At 44.3% G+C, this 15,364-nt stretch overlaps 1 protein-coding gene across 9 annotated transcripts in view; it reads left to right on the top strand.

The window, feature by feature from the left end:
- The first annotated feature begins 28 nt into the window (after positions 1 to 28).
- LOC137382858 (uncharacterized) overlaps positions 29 to 15,364 on the top strand; it is an 80,019-nt gene continuing 64,683 nt past the window's right edge. For 4 of the 9 annotated variants that reach the window (XM_068055379.1, XM_068055378.1, XM_068055385.1 and 1 more), the window contains exons 1-2: positions 29 to 159; positions 2,074 to 2,126. Coding sequence is in view for 1 of the 9 variants with exons in the window: in XM_068055386.1 (XP_067911487.1) it covers positions 2,097 to 2,126 (30 nt within the window). In the remaining 8 variants the exon portion in view is untranslated. Of the gene's footprint in view, positions 160 to 2,073; positions 2,127 to 15,364 lie in introns of those variants that run through there. The other 5 variants (XM_068055380.1, XM_068055384.1, XM_068055382.1 and 2 more) reach the window with 4 other exon arrangements.

Raw genomic sequence — 15,364 nt, forward strand, 5'->3', positions numbered from 1 at the left:
GGAAAAAAAAAGTAACGAGTGCGCGTGCGGCCGCGTGACAGAGAGCGGGGCGGCGGAGAGACAGAGACAGAGAGAGAGAGAGAGAGAGAAGAGGCCCCCAGTCCCGGGGGTCCAGCCAGCCACAGCGGGAGCGGCGGGGCCGCCACGCCCTCAGCCCAGGTAATACAAACCCCAGTGGGGAAGCGGGAACTCCGCTCTATGCCCCCGCCCCCCCCTCTCCCCAATCCAGCCAGTGACTAATGCAAACAGTTGGTGCAGGAAACGGTCTCCGTTCAAATTAGATTGGGATGGGGATGGGGACGGGAGGAGGATTTACTACAAAAATATTTCAGTATGATCCAGTTATTTTAATTGGGGGGGGAATGATGCAATGATCTTTTTTTCCTTTGATGCACTGGAAATGTATTTTTCAAAGTTTGTGTTTTGAATTGTCAACATATTTGAATGGTGATGTAATTTTGCACAGTTGCTGTGCACGATTACACTCCGAGATGTTCAGGTATTGGTGTCCTGTTTGGAGCAGACATGGTGAAAGGCCCCTGTGGTCCTGAGGGAGACTGGCTTCACCCATTCGAAGGTAACATTGGGGGAAATGTCGGGTTTCAGATTTTAGATTTTTTTCCAAACAGACAAAAACGCGCGCGCACAGCCTGAGTGGGAATGTACTTCAACATATGCAGCTAATAGAAAATGCTGGAAATAACCATCAGATGGGTTAATGTTCTGGATGTAAACCCTCTTTCCAGTTTTTTATTCATTCATGGGATGTGGGTGTTGCTGGCCAGGCCAGCATTTGTTGCCCATCCCTAATTGCCCTTGAGAAGGTGGTGGTGAGCTGCCTTCTGGAACCGCTGCAGTCCATTTGGGATAGGTACACCCACAGTGCTGTTAGGAAGGGAGTTCCAGGATTTTGACCCAATGACAGTGAAGGAATGGTGATATAGTTCCAAGTTAGGATGGTGTGTGACTTGTAGGTGGTGGTGTTCCCATGCAACTGCTGCCCTTGTCCTCTAGTTGGTAGAGGTCGTGGGTTTGGAAGGTGCTGTCTAAGGAGCCCTTGTGTGTTGCTGCAGTGCATCTTGTAGATGGTACACACTGCTGCTACTGTGCCTCGGTGGTGGAGGGAGTGAATGTTTGTTTGTGGATGGGATGCCAATCAAGCGGGCTGCTTTGTCCTGGATGGTGTTGAGCTGCTTGAGTGTTGTTGGAGCTGCACCCATCCAGGCAAGTAGAGAGTATTCCATCACGCTCCTGACTTGTGCCTTGTAGATGGTGGACAGGCTTTGGGGAGTCAGGAGGTGAGTTACTCGCCGCAGGATTCCTAGCCTCTGAAATCTATATGGCTGCTCCAATTTAGTTTATGGTCAATGGTAGCCCTGAGGATGTTGATAGTGGGGGATTCAGCGATGGTAATGTCCTTGAATGTCATGGGGAGATGGTTAGATTCTCTCTTGTTGGAGATGGTTATTGCCTGGCACTTGTGTGGAGCGAATGTTACTTGCCACTTATCAGCCCAAGCCTGGATACTGTCTGATCTGATGGGGAAGATTCAACACCTCCCTCCCCTCCCCCAAAATGGTTCTGATGGAAGATCATCAAACTGCAATGTTAATCCAACCTTCCTTTCTCCACAGGTGCTGCCTGACCTGAGTGCTTCCAACATTTAACCCCAGCTTGTCCATCACCCTTTACAGGATTGATGGACTGGCTGTTCATTCCAGTGTTTACTATTACAGTTTGCACTGTGTGTATGATATATTTTGTGTGGGTGAATCTTGTTGCAAATCATTGAGAGATTCTGGGGGTCAGGTACACAAAGCAAAATGGTACAGGGGAATACTAGAGCAGGATGTTAGGTGACTGGGATGTGTGGACTGCAGTTGTGTTGCTCCTTGGGGTACAAATTGCATCCTGTTTGCAGCCCCACTTTGTTTGCACCCTGTGTAATGGAATGATCTTAGGGTCAGTGTGACCTCAACTGCATGTGTGTCCACTGAAGTACTTACATTACAGCATATGCATTACTTGCCCGATCCTTGTGCTGAATGTTGTTTCCTGTTTTTTCACCCCTAGGACCTGGGTTTGAATCGAACTGAATGACAGTGAAAACTCTTGACCGCTGTAAGGTTTGTAGCATCTGTAGCTTGTAGTTGAGAACTAGAGGCAGCTAATATTTTTAAAAGTGACTTGGCTGCTATTTGCTACTTTAAACCTAGTGAAATAAAAACCCTAGAAAATACAGGGAGTAAAAATCGAGTGTTCTGCTCTCTTGCCAGTGGGTTTGATCCATATTTGAAGTGACCAGTAAATGTGGGCACTGACTGACTCTACCCTGCATCACACTCTTCCCCTTGCACCTGAGATGAAAAGAAACCAGGGGCTATCTAGTTTGCCTTCTACCATCCTGGTAGTCATGTAATACAACAATGGATTTGTTAACTGTAGCAATAAGTCTCTATCAGTTAGTCTACAACAGGCTCACTGCTGGAAAGCCTTAGGAACCATAGATCTAAATTCACCTGTCTGTCCCAAGCATGCTACATGTACCACAGAGCTACCATTGACCAGAAACTGAACTGGACTAGCCATATAAATACTGTGGCTACAAGAGCAGGTCAGAGGCTAGGGATCCTGTGGCGAGTAACTCACCTCCTGACTCCCCAAAGCCTGTCCACCATCTACAAGGCACAAGTCAGGAGTGTGATGGAATCCTCTCCACTTGCCTGAATGGGTGCAGCTCCAACAACACTCGAGAAGCTTGGCACCATCCAGAACAAAGCAGCCCGCTTGATTGGCACCCCATCCACAAACATTCACTCCCTCCATCACTGAGGCACAGTGGCAGCAGTGTGTACCATCTACAAGATGCACTGCAGCAATGCACCAAGGCTCCTTAGACAGCACCTTCCAAAACCATGACCTCTACCAACTAGAAGGACAAGGGCAGCAAATACATGGGAACACCACCACCAGCAAGTTCCCCTCCAAGTCACACCCCATCCTGACGTGGAACTATATTGCTGTTCCTTCACTGTTGCTGGGTCAAAATCCTGGAACTCCCTTCACAACAGCACTGTAGGTGTACCTACCTCACATGGACTGCAGCAGTTCTAGAAGCAGCTCACCACCAGCTTCTCAAGGGCAATTAGGGATGGACAATAAATGCTGGCCTGGCCAGCGACGCCCACATCTTATGAATGAATAAAAAAAATCATGCATCAAATACTAGATTTGAACGAATGAATCCTATCTGCTTCCACCATCTCCCTAAGCAGTATGTGCCATAGATTCGCCACTTACTGTGAAATATTGTTTCTGCTGTTCAGTTTTCAGTCCACCCCCCACACACCTTTCAAGCAATGCAGAGAAATGTGAAATGATTCATTTGGTAGGAAGCACATGGCGAGACAACATAACATAAAGGCTACAATTCTAAAGAGTGTGCAGGAGCAGAGGGACCTGGGTGTATATGTGCATAAGTCATTGAAGGTGGCAGGACAGGTTGAGAGAGTAGTTAATGAAGCATACAGTATTATTTGGAGCATAGAGTACAAGAGCAAGGAAGTTATGCTGAACTTGTACAAGACACTAGTTCGGTCTCAGCTGGAGTATTGCATCCAGTTCTGGGAGCCACCCTTGAGGAAAGACGTGAGGGCATTGGAGAAAGTACAGAAAAGATTCATGAGAATGGTTCCAGGGATGAAGAACATCTTGTTATGAAGATAGATTAGAGAAATTAGGACTGTTTTCCTTGGGGGAGAGAAGGCTGAGAGGAGATGTGATTGAGGTATTCAAAATCATGAGGGATCTGGACTGAGTAGATAGGGAGAAACTGTTCCCACATGTGAAAGAAAGACAGGGCACATTAAAGTAATGAGCAGAGAAGCAAAAGTGACATGAGGAAAAACTACTTCACGCAGTGAGTGGTTAAGGTCTGGAATGTGCTGCCTGAGAGTGTGGTGGAGGCAGGTTCAATTGAAGCTTTTGAAAGGGGATTAGACGGTTATCTGAAAAGGAAGAATGTGCATGGTTACGGGGAGAAGGCGAGGGAACGGCACTGGGTGAATTGCTCTTTCGGAGAGCTGGTGCAGACACAGTGGGCCAAATGGCCGCCTCTTCCGTTGTAAGAATTCTGTGATCGTTTTGCCTGCCAATCTTTGGATCTGTCCCAGATAATTTGGAATCATTCTCAACCCACTGAAATTGGCCCTCGCCCAATTAAGTGCTTTTACTGTAGATTGCTCTTTATCCTTTTCCATAGCTAACCTAAACCTTCTAATACTATAATCACTGTTCCTTAAAAGTTTCCCGACTGACACTTGATCCAGCAATGCCTCCTTCCTCTTTGGGCTGGCGACATAGTGATCAAGAAAACTCTCCTGAACGTACCTCAAACTTTTCCCTCCTCTCAGCCCTTTACACGATTACTATCCCAGTCTATATTAAGATAATTGAAGTCCCCCATTATCGCTACTCTATTGTTTTTGCACCTCTCTGTAATTTACCCTGTAAATTTGTTCTTTATCTTTCCCACCCAGTTGTGTAATGGTACCTCTATTATTTCATAGGCTTTAACCAAATACATTCTGTCCTTGATCCCTCCAGGACATCCTCTCTCTAGCATTACAATATTCTCTCTAATAATTCTGCCACCCCTCCTTTTTTTTTCCTCCACTATCTTTCCTGAACACCTTGTATACAGGAATATGTAGTACCCAGTTCTGTTTTGCTTTGAGCCAGGTCTCTGGCCACGGCATCAATTGCCATGTTGTATTTGCACCTGCAGCTCACCCACCTTTATGTACCACGCTTCGTCCGTTTATATACATGAACTGAATTAAATGTAATTGTATTCCCTCTTAGTCTGACGCCGCCTAATACCTTACTGTTCCTTCTTGTGCTATCTGTGTCTCCTAATTCTTTGTGCTTGTTTATCCTTCCTTCCTGATGCTACATCCTCTTTCCCATCCCCTACCAAGTTAGTTTAAACCCTCCCCAACAGCACGAGCAAACTGCCCCGCAAGGACATTGGTCCCAGCTCTGTTGAAGTACAACCCTTTCAACATGTACAGGTCCCACCTTCCCAATGTCCCAGGGATCTAAAGCTCTTCCTGCTGCACCAACTCTCCAGCCACGCGTTCATCTGTTCTATCCTAAATTTCAGTCGAGCTAATATTCATCCATGCTCCTATTTCACTCCTAATCCCTATCCAGTGATGCCTAGAAAGTGTGTGAATATGAATATCGAGTATTTGCTGGGTGGTGATGTGTGTGTATGTGCAGTCCTGTCTTAAGGAGGGAGGTAACCTGAAGTTGACTGCATTTGTTTTTCATCAAACTTTTATAAAACACTGGTTAGGCCCCAGCCAGAGCATTGTGTTCAATTCTGGGCACCACACTTTAGGAAGGACGTCAAGGCCTTGCAATGTGGAGGAGACTTACTGGAATGGTACCAGAGATAGGGACTTCAATTATGTCGAGAGACTGGAGAAGGTGAAGAGATTTAATAGAGGTATTTAAAATACTGAGAGGTTTTGATAGAGTAAATCAGGAGAAACAGTTTCTATTGGCAGAAGATTTAAGATCATTGGCAAAAGAAGCGGGGGTGGGTGGAAGCAAATTCAGTAATAACTTTCAAAAGGGAATTGGAGATGTATGTAGCTGTGGGGAAGGAGCAGGTGAGAGACCATTGGATAGCTCATTCGGAGAGCTGGCACGATGGCCAAAGGGCTTCCTTCTGTGACTTGTGATTCTGTGAAATCCTAAATCTCAGCAGCAAGATCTGTTTAGTACCAGCAGCCTTAGCAACACGCACACGAATGTTGTGCTGGGCTAGCAGCCTAGGGATCGTGAGGTCAGCACCCCGTCCCCATAACAAGTTAATAAATCAAAGCTACTGGACTGTTTCACCTGGTTCACTAATCCCCTTCAGGAAATGGATCCTGTGACCTCCAGCAGGTCTGGTTTGTGAGAGACTCCAGTTTCTACCGAGCGGCTCAGTAATAAACAATTAATTACAGAGCATCATGAGTAAGGACTGTAGCAGTGTAAGAAGAATGCTCACCACCAGCTTCAGGGGGCAGCTATAATAACGGGCAGTGTAAAGGATCCTTTGCAAGTGGATTAGCGTTTGCGTGACTGATATTTCAGAGTGGTAACTAGGTGCAGTTTGATTCATCGCAAACAAAAAATTCTAATCAGTGTCTGATTAAACCAGCTTTTAAATTACTGAAAATGACTTAATAAAAATTTACTTGTGGTACAGTAGTCAGTTCCTTAAATTAAAACACAATTGTATACCAAACTTTCAAAACATGTCTTGCACCCAGAAGAGCCAGCTGAATTTTTAGAGCCTCCTCAAAGGCTCACCAGCAAACGCAATTAGCAGAAACCCGCAATTGTAATTAATTCGCCCGAGGGCATGGCCAGTTTTGTGGGTGGGGCCAGTTTCTAACGCAATGTCTGTCTGGATTATGCTGGATGCTCTTCCAGTATTACCGTTCGCTTGCTTGCCCTGCATCCAGTTGAATCTAGCCAATTTGTTGGGGGATGGGGTAGGGAGAGAAGGGGAAGAGAGGGAACAGAGTATCCAACAGCAACAACTTGTATTTATATAGCACCTTTTAATGTAATAAAACACCCCAAGCTGCTTCATAGCGTTATGAAGCAGAATTGGAAACAGATCCACATAAGGTGATATTTGGGCAGATGGCCAAAAGCTTGGTCAAAGGTAGATTTTCAGGAGCGTCCTAAAGAAAAGAGGGGCTAAGAGGCTGAGGACCATGCAGCTGAAGGCACAGCCATCAATAATGGGGAGAATAAAATCAGGGATGCTCGAGGCCAGAGTATGTTGAGCGCTGATATCTGAGGGTTCTAAGGCTGGAGGAGATTAGAGATGGGGAGGGGTGAGGTCATGGAGGCAATTGAAAACAAGGTTGAGAATTTTAAAATCAAGGTGTTGCTTGACCGGGAGCCAGTGTAGGTCAAGGAGCACAGGGGTGGTGGGTGAACGGGACTTGGTATGAGTAAGGACGTGGGCAGGAGAGTTTTGGATAACCTCACGTTTATGGAGGATAGGATATAAGAGGCCAGCAGGGAGTGCGTTGGAATCGTCAAGTCTAGAGGTAACAGGCATGGATGAGGCTTTCAGCGGCAGATTAGAGGTGGGCGACATTAGAGGTGGAAATAGATGGTCTTAGTGGTGCAACTGTAGTTGGGAGGTCATCTTGGGGTCAAATGTGACCCCAAGGTTGCATACAGTCTGGTTCAGCCTCACAGTTGCCATGGAGAGGGATGGAGTCAGTGTCTAGGGAATGGAGTTTGTAACGGGGACCAAAGACAATGGCTTCATTCTTCCCAGTATTTCATGGGAGGAAATTTCTACCCATCCAGGACTGGATGTCAGAGAAGCAGTGATGATTTAGCAACAGTGGAGGGGTTGAGAGAGGTGGTGGTGAGGTTGAGCTGGGTGTCGTCGGCATACATGTAAAAACTGACGCTGAGTTTTATGAATGATGTGGCCGAGGGGCAGCATGTAGATGAGGAATAGGAGAGGGCCAAGGATGGATCTTGGGCAACACCGGAGGTAACAGCGCAGGAAGTGGAAGAGAAGCCATTGCAAGTGATACTCTAGCTACGATTAGCCAAGGATGGAACAAGGCAAGTGCAATCCCACCTGGCTGGAAAAATATTGAAGGATGGTGTAGTTAGCTGTGACAAAGGCTGCAGACAGCTCGAAGGATGTGAAGGGGCAGTTTACCCTTTTCACCATCATCTAGGATGTCATTTGTGATTTTAAGAGTAATTTCGGTGAAAACTTCAGGGGTTTTTTTTTTAGATTAGAGATACAGCACTGAAACAGGCCCTTCGGCCCACCGAGTCTGTGCCGAACATCAACCACCCATTTATACTAATCCTACACTAATTCCATATTCCTACCAAACATCCCCACCTGTCCCTATATTTCCCTACCACCTACCTATACTAGTGACAATTTATAATGGCCAATTTACCTATCAACCTGCAAGTCTTTTGGCTTGTGGGAGGAAACCGGAGCACCCGGAGAAAACCCACGCAGACACAGGGAGAACTTGCAAACTCCACACAGGCAGTACCCGGAATCGAACCCGGGTCCCTGGAGCTGTGAGGCTGCGGTGCTAACCACTGCGCCACTGTGCTGCAGTGTTGGGGGATGGGAGGGGGTAAGAGAGTAGAGCATCCAGGGAGAGAAAGAGTTGCACTGGACATAATTTGCTCTTAGATTCTGCAATTTTTTGTGCGGGTTAATGCCAATTTCAGATGAATTGCACCGAAGCCCAAAAACCCAGCGCAACCGAGCAGAAACTCTACTCCCTTGAGTTTTGAAGCTGGGATTATTTCCTCCCCTCTTCTCATAATGCTGTAGTCATATACTGTCTTTTGATGAATTGATACGCCTCTGAATGCAGACGCTGGATGTACACATGGGTCAATAGAACCAGCTTCTCCAGCATAAGAGAGAGTTCCATTACTGGCTGTCATACAGCTAACTCCACTGGGTAGTGGCTGCAACTAGGGAGCCAAATTTTAAACTAATTTGCATGGATGTAAAGCAATGCAGTGGCCATGCAATCACCCGTCGTCTTTTTAAAAAAGGGTAGAATTCAATCCAACAATGAATAAAAACTGGTTGCTTGTGAGGGTTAGGAGAAGCAAAGAACAAGGCACAGCTGTTATACTTCCAGGAAAGTGCCGATAAAGAGCCTGTCTGACTGCTGTATTGGCTGTCAGCAGTAGGGGAAGCAGCAGTACATTTCTGTCACCAGGATTTCAGTTATACTGACGGCTGCATAAAGCCTTCATGCTAGGCCCACTGAGAAACAGTCCAGGCATCAACTTCTATCCAGACTTGGATTGTGTCTGGGGAAGAGTATTTTGTATTGTTTATCACTTGGGTTTCTATTGGTAATGGTGAAAGCAATTTGACAGGACAGACTAAGGGTATCACTCAAAAAAAAAAAAGCGAGACCTAAAATTGAAAAGTATTGATCGTGTGATTGGTGCTCCCTTGCCCATAATATTGGTGTCAAGTACATCTGTGACTACACTGTATGAAATGAGGCCATGAACTAGCCAATGAAGTTGTATGCATCTACAAGTACTATTCACCTGCATTATTATAGTGTGCATTGTGTAAGTCGCAGGACGTGGGTGTGTCTGCGCTTAAAGGATTTTGCTCTTTGCTCTGCTGAGTAGTTGAAGAGACAAATTCGAGCAAGCTGCAGGGGTGGGGAGGTGGAGAGTGGGATTTGGGTAGGGAGCTGTAGTTATATGGCGTCGTGTCCTGCTGCCTGCCATCAGCAAATGGGCTGTCTGAATCGACTGTAGTTAGTGCAGCGGCTAGAGTGTATGAAGCAGTGAAGTCTTGGAGATTGGGAGCTCAAGAGAATAAGTTAACTTGCACTGTTTAAACAGTCCTCAACTCATTCTGACCAACTCTGTGTGATACAACAGGGCCGGGTGACCTACTCCTGCTCCTAGTTTGTGTGTAGGACATCAGTCGATATGGCAATGTCCTTTTTTTTTAAAAAAGGCCTAAAAGTTGCAGACTTTCCAGACTTGTGTAACTCCTAATAGATGGAGTTTAAAAAGGAAAAATCAATTGTGGATCCCTGAGCTCAATAATTACACAATTTAAGACTTTACAGCACTGAAACAGGCATTTGGCCCAACTGGTCTGTGCTGGTGTTTGCTTCCATTCCATCTACCTCCTTTCAGCATGTATTGCTATTCTCTTTTCTGTCTTGCTTGTCTATTTCCTTTTAAAAACATCCAAGCTATTTGTCTCAGCCAACATTCCTGTGGTAATGAGAGTTCCACATTTTAACCACTGAGTAAAGAAATAACTCCTTATTTCCCGATTGGATTTATTTGTACCCACCTTGTATTTATGGCCACAAAAGCAAAGTGCTGAGATGAAGGTAAATTGGTAAGGTTGCTGGACTAGTAATCCAGAGGCCCAAGCTAATGCCCTGAGACGCTGGTTCAAATCCCACCACAGTAGCTGGTGAAATTTAAGTTCAATTAATTAAATGCAGTTAATAAAAATCAGGAATTGAAAGCTCATTAAACTATCATTGTCGTAAAAACCCATCTGGTTCTCTAATGTCCTTTTAGGGAAGGAAATCTGCCAACCTTACCTGGTCTGGCCTACATGTGATTCCAGAGCCACAGCAATGTGGCTGGCTCTTAACTACCCTCTGACCTGGCCTAGCAAGCCACTCAGTTGTCAAGGGCAGTTATGGATGGGCAACAAATGCTGGCCTTGCCAGTGACACCCACATCTCATGAAAGTGAAAAAAAAAATTGTGAGCAGGACCTCGAGCTTCCAGTCACCTGTCATTTTGGTTCTGCACCTTGTTCCTGCTCTGACATCCCTATTCTCTGCCCCCTGCGGTGTTCCAGTGAAGCTCAATGCAAACTCAAGGAGCAGCACATCATCTTTAAGCTGATTACTTTACAGCCTTCTGGTCTCAACATAGAGTTTCAGAAATTTTGGATCGTAACCTCTGCCATCATTTTGTTTCCTTTTTCTTTGCTGGTCTTGGTTTTACACTCTTTGCTTTTGGACGGCAGCTGTTCATCATTCTGCCATTCACATCTCCTTTAGGCACCTCTTTTGTTTCTTATCCCATTGCCACTACTTCAACCCATTTATCATGTTGTAATTCCTATCTTCCACATTATTACAGACCTTCCCTCTTGTTCTTTTCCCACCCCTTACTTGCTTAAAACCCATTATATGTCTCAACTTTTTTCAGTTCTGATGAAAGGTCATCAACCTGAAATGTTAACTCTGTTTCTCTCTCCACAGATGCTGCCAGACCTGCTCAGGATTTCCAGCAATTTTTTTATTTTTTTGTATTTATGGCTCCTAGTTTTTGATTCTTCCACAATTGGAAGCATTCTCTCCACATCCACCTTGTCTAACCCATTCTTCATTTTTTTTAAAAACTGGTTTCCTCTTAGTCTTTTCTAAAGGAAAGTGTCTCAATCTGTTCAATCTTCAGTCGTTTTAATTTCTCAGTTCTGATGTCATCCTTGTAAATCTATTTTGCACTTTCTCCAGTGCTTTTGTGTTTTGTTTTTTTTGTAGTATGGATACCAGTACTCTGAACAGCACTCAAGTGTGGCCTGACCAGGGTCCTATACAAGTTTAACATACTTTCACTGCTTTTGAATTCTGTGTCCCTAGAAATAAATCCCAGTGCTTTGTTAGCACTTTTAATGATTTGTTCACCTGCATCTCTAGTCCCTCTGTTCTTCCACCTCATATTTTGTTATTTGCTAAGGTGTTGACAATGTTTCTAATTTTTCCTACAACAATGCATCACCGCGCATTTATTTGTTAAAGTTCATTTCCACTTAACTTCCCAGTCTGCAAGTTTTCTAATTTATTGTATTATGTTGCATTCTTCCTAAGTGTTATCTCTACAGCACTTTCTCCCCCCCCCCCCCCCCCCCCCCCCCCCCCACCACCTCCACCCCCAGTTCGGTTTCATTGGCAAGTTTTAATATGGAGTTACTTGTTCCTAAGTCCAAACCATTAATGTAATTTATAAATAAGTGATCCCAATACTGATTCTTGTGGAACACTGCTCTTTACCTTCCTCCAATCTGATAACTACCCTTTACCCCCTACTCTCTGCTTTCTATTTTATAACCAATTTGCTATCCATTCAGCTATTTGTGCCCTGACTCCACATGCCCTAAGCTTTCTCACTAACCAACTGGGGGAGAATGTGAGCTGTGAGGAGGATGCAGAGAGGCTCTAATATGATTTGGACAAGTTGGGTGAGTGGGCAAATGCATAGCAGATGCAGTATAATGTGGATAAGTGTGAGGTTATCCACTCTGGTTGTAAAAACAGAAAGGCAGATTATTATCTGGTGATAGATTGGAAAAGGGGAAGTGCAACGAGACCTGGGTGTCCTTGTACACCAGTCGCTGAAAGCAAGCATTCAGGTGCAGCAAGCAATTAGGAAGGCGAATGGTATGTTGGCCTTCAATGCAAGAGGATTTGAGTACAGGAGCAAGGATGTCTTACTGCAGTTATACAGGGCCTTGGTGAGACCACACCTGGAGTATTGTGTGCAGTTTTGGTCTCATCTGAAGAAGGATGTTCTTGCCTTGGAGGGAGTGCAAAGATGATTTACTAGGTTGATTCCTAAGATGGCAGGATTGACGTATGAGGAGAGATTGAGTCGACTAGGCCTATATTCAATAGAGTTTAGAAGAATGAGAGGGGATCTCATAGAAACCTGTCAAATTCTAACAGGACTAGACAGGCTAGATGCAGGGAGGATGTTCCCGATGGCTGGGGAGTCCAGAACCCCAGGGTTCACAGTCTCAGGAGTCGGGGTATGCCATTTAAAACTGAGATGAGGAGAAAATTCTTCACTGAGGGTGGTGAGCCAGTGGAATTCTCTACTGCAGAAGGCAGTAGAGGCCAGGTCATTAAACATATTCAAGAAGGAGATAGATATATTAATGCCAAAGGAATCAAACGATATGGGGAGAAAGCAGGAACAGGGTACTGAATTAGACGATCAGCCATGATCTTCATTGATTGGCGGAGCAGGCCCGAAGGGCCAAATGGCCCACTCCTATTTTCTAACTGATGCCTTATCAAAGGCCTTTTGAAAATCCAAGTATGTGACATTTATACATTACCTTTGTCTACTCTTAGAATTCTTTTGAAGAGGTAACAATCAGTATAGTCAAGTATAACATAAAAGCAAAATACTGCGGATGCTGGAAATCTGAAACTAAAACAAGAAATGCTGGAATCACTCAGCAGGTCTGGCAGCATCTGTGGAAAGAGAAGCAGAGTTAACGTTTCGGGTCAGTGACCCTTCCGAAGAAGGGTCACTGACCCGAAACGTTAACTCTGCTTCTCTTTCCACAGATGCTGCCAGACCTGCTGAGTGATTCCAGCATTTCTTGTTTTAGTTAAGTATAAACAGCCTTTCGGAATCCAAGCTAACTTTTTTTATTACATTTTATGTCTCTGGATGCTAAAGACATCTTTTAGTATAGCTTCCTGTATCCTTCCGATCACTGACCAGCTGACTTGTCTAAAGCTCTGAGGTTTAGTTCTATCTCCACTTTTTTTTAACATAAAATCATTAGTCATCCGCCACTCGTTTGGCACTACCCATTCTATGGAACGTGTGCATATGTTCATACCATCCAAACCTGGGGTTTTATCCTTTGTGTTGCCAGTTTTTCAGTTATTTTCTGTTTCTATCCCAGCTGTATTAATATCCAGATTGATTCTCTGGTGAAGTGTCTATTTCGTTATCTTTAGTTTTAAAAATTGAGGTGAAGTAGTTATTCAATACTTCTGCCATTTCACTTTCATCACCTGTGAACTTATCTTGCTCCTCCTTTAGTGACCCTGACCCATCTTCCATTTTCCTTTTGTTATTTGTGTCTGTACAAAGCTTTATTTTTATATTTCTTGATTTAATTTTGTAATTTCTCTTTGCCTTCCTAATGGGGTTTTTTAATTTCTCTCCCAAGTTCTTCAGATCCCTTTTTAATCATCTTCCCCTTTAGTATCTCAGTACTTCCTGTATGCTTTTATTTTAGATTCAGTTTTCCCTTTAGTTCTTCATTCGTCCATGATGCCCCATAATTAGCTTGCTTGTTTGTGGCTTTCAGTGGAATATATTCCTCAAGTTCTATTGATTACTCTTTTAAAGATTTCCCATGTATCTTCTGTCTTAGTTCTTGAAGATTTTCTCCCAGTTTGCCAGTTCTGCCGTCATTTCTCATAATCTGCTCTTTTCCAATCTATTGCCTTAGACTTTGTCCTACTTGTGTCATTCCAGATCCTAACCTTGAACCTTACTGCTGCTAAGATGCTGTTTTACTTTCATTTCTGGTTCAGTATCCATTGCAGCATCCAACACGTACAGATGTGAAAGGCGTCCTGTATGCACTAAAAATGTGATTTCCTTTTTCTCCTTTCAATACATCTTTCTGCTCGTTGATTTGGGGGTTGTTTAAATTCCTGTGATTATTCTATTCCTGCAACTCACCTCATAGATTTACCTACATATTTTTTCCTTCAATTCCCTCTCTATTTACTGGTCTTAGTATGGATCCCTTCTTTTAACCCATCCATATGGATTCTGCATCTATCTTAGGGCTACTTTTCCTTTTCTACTGCCATTGTTACCTTCACATAGTCCAGCTACTGCACCTTCTCTCCTCCCTTCCCAAATATGTTGTATCCTGCAATGTTTAGTTGCCAGTCCTGTTCTTTCTGTAGCCATGTTTATCATCTCTACTATATCCGGATCCCCTCTACAACTTGTTGCTTCCAGTTTATCTGTATTTTGTTTGAGTACTATGTACATCGTTGTACCAACAATTGTTTTTTTGTTATTTTACCCTTATGCTATATGACTGTCTGATCACTAGCCATTTGTGTTATCCATATTCCTTCCTTTTAGCTTGCCCTTTATTCCTGATACTTTTATTATTTGGTTTCTGGAATTTCTACTAGTTCCATCCTGCATGTTATTTGTTTAAAGTCTTATTTATAGTCATAGTCATCCTTTTCTGCTAGGAATTGGTCCCAGCCTGATTCAGGTACAGTCATCCCAATGGTACAGCTCCATGTCTTAGAACTCCTTCCCACACCATTCCTTTAGCCACCTATTGACTGTCCTACTCTGTCCCTATGCCTGTTTGCGCATAGCTTGGGTAGTAACCCTGAGATGCCCATGAGGTCCTGTTTCTCAACTCCTAATACTCCCTTCACAGGATATCTCTCCTAATCTTTGTGTCAAGGCCCAACCATCTTCAGCTGCTCTATCAATGACCTTCCCTTCATCTTAGAGTCAGAAGTGGAGATGTTCGCTGATTGTACAGTGTTCAGTACCATTCGCAACTCCTCAAATACTGAAGCAGTCCGTGCCTACATTCAGCAAGACCTGGACAATGTTCAGGTTTAGGCTGATAAGTGACATTCGTGCAACCCGAGTACCAAGCAAAGACCATTTCCAGCAAGAGGGAATCATAACCATCTCCCCTTGACATTCAACAGCATTCCCATCACTGAATCTCCCATCACCCGCATCCTGGGGTCACCATTGACCAGAAACCTAATTGGACAAGCCACCTAATTACTGTGTCTACAAGAACAGTTCAGAGGCTGGGAATTCTGTGGCAAGTAACTCACTTCCTGACTCCCCAAAACCTGTCAATCTACAAGGCAAAGTCAGGAGTGTGATGGAATACTCTCCTTCTGCCCTGAATGAGTGCAGCTCCAACACTGAAGAAGCTCAGCACCATCCAGGGCAAAGCAGCCCAT

The sequence above is a fragment of the Heterodontus francisci genome, chromosome 23 (assembly GCF_036365525.1).
Source record: "Heterodontus francisci isolate sHetFra1 chromosome 23, sHetFra1.hap1, whole genome shotgun sequence".
NCBI classification, from domain to species: domain Eukaryota; kingdom Metazoa; phylum Chordata; class Chondrichthyes; order Heterodontiformes; family Heterodontidae; genus Heterodontus; species Heterodontus francisci.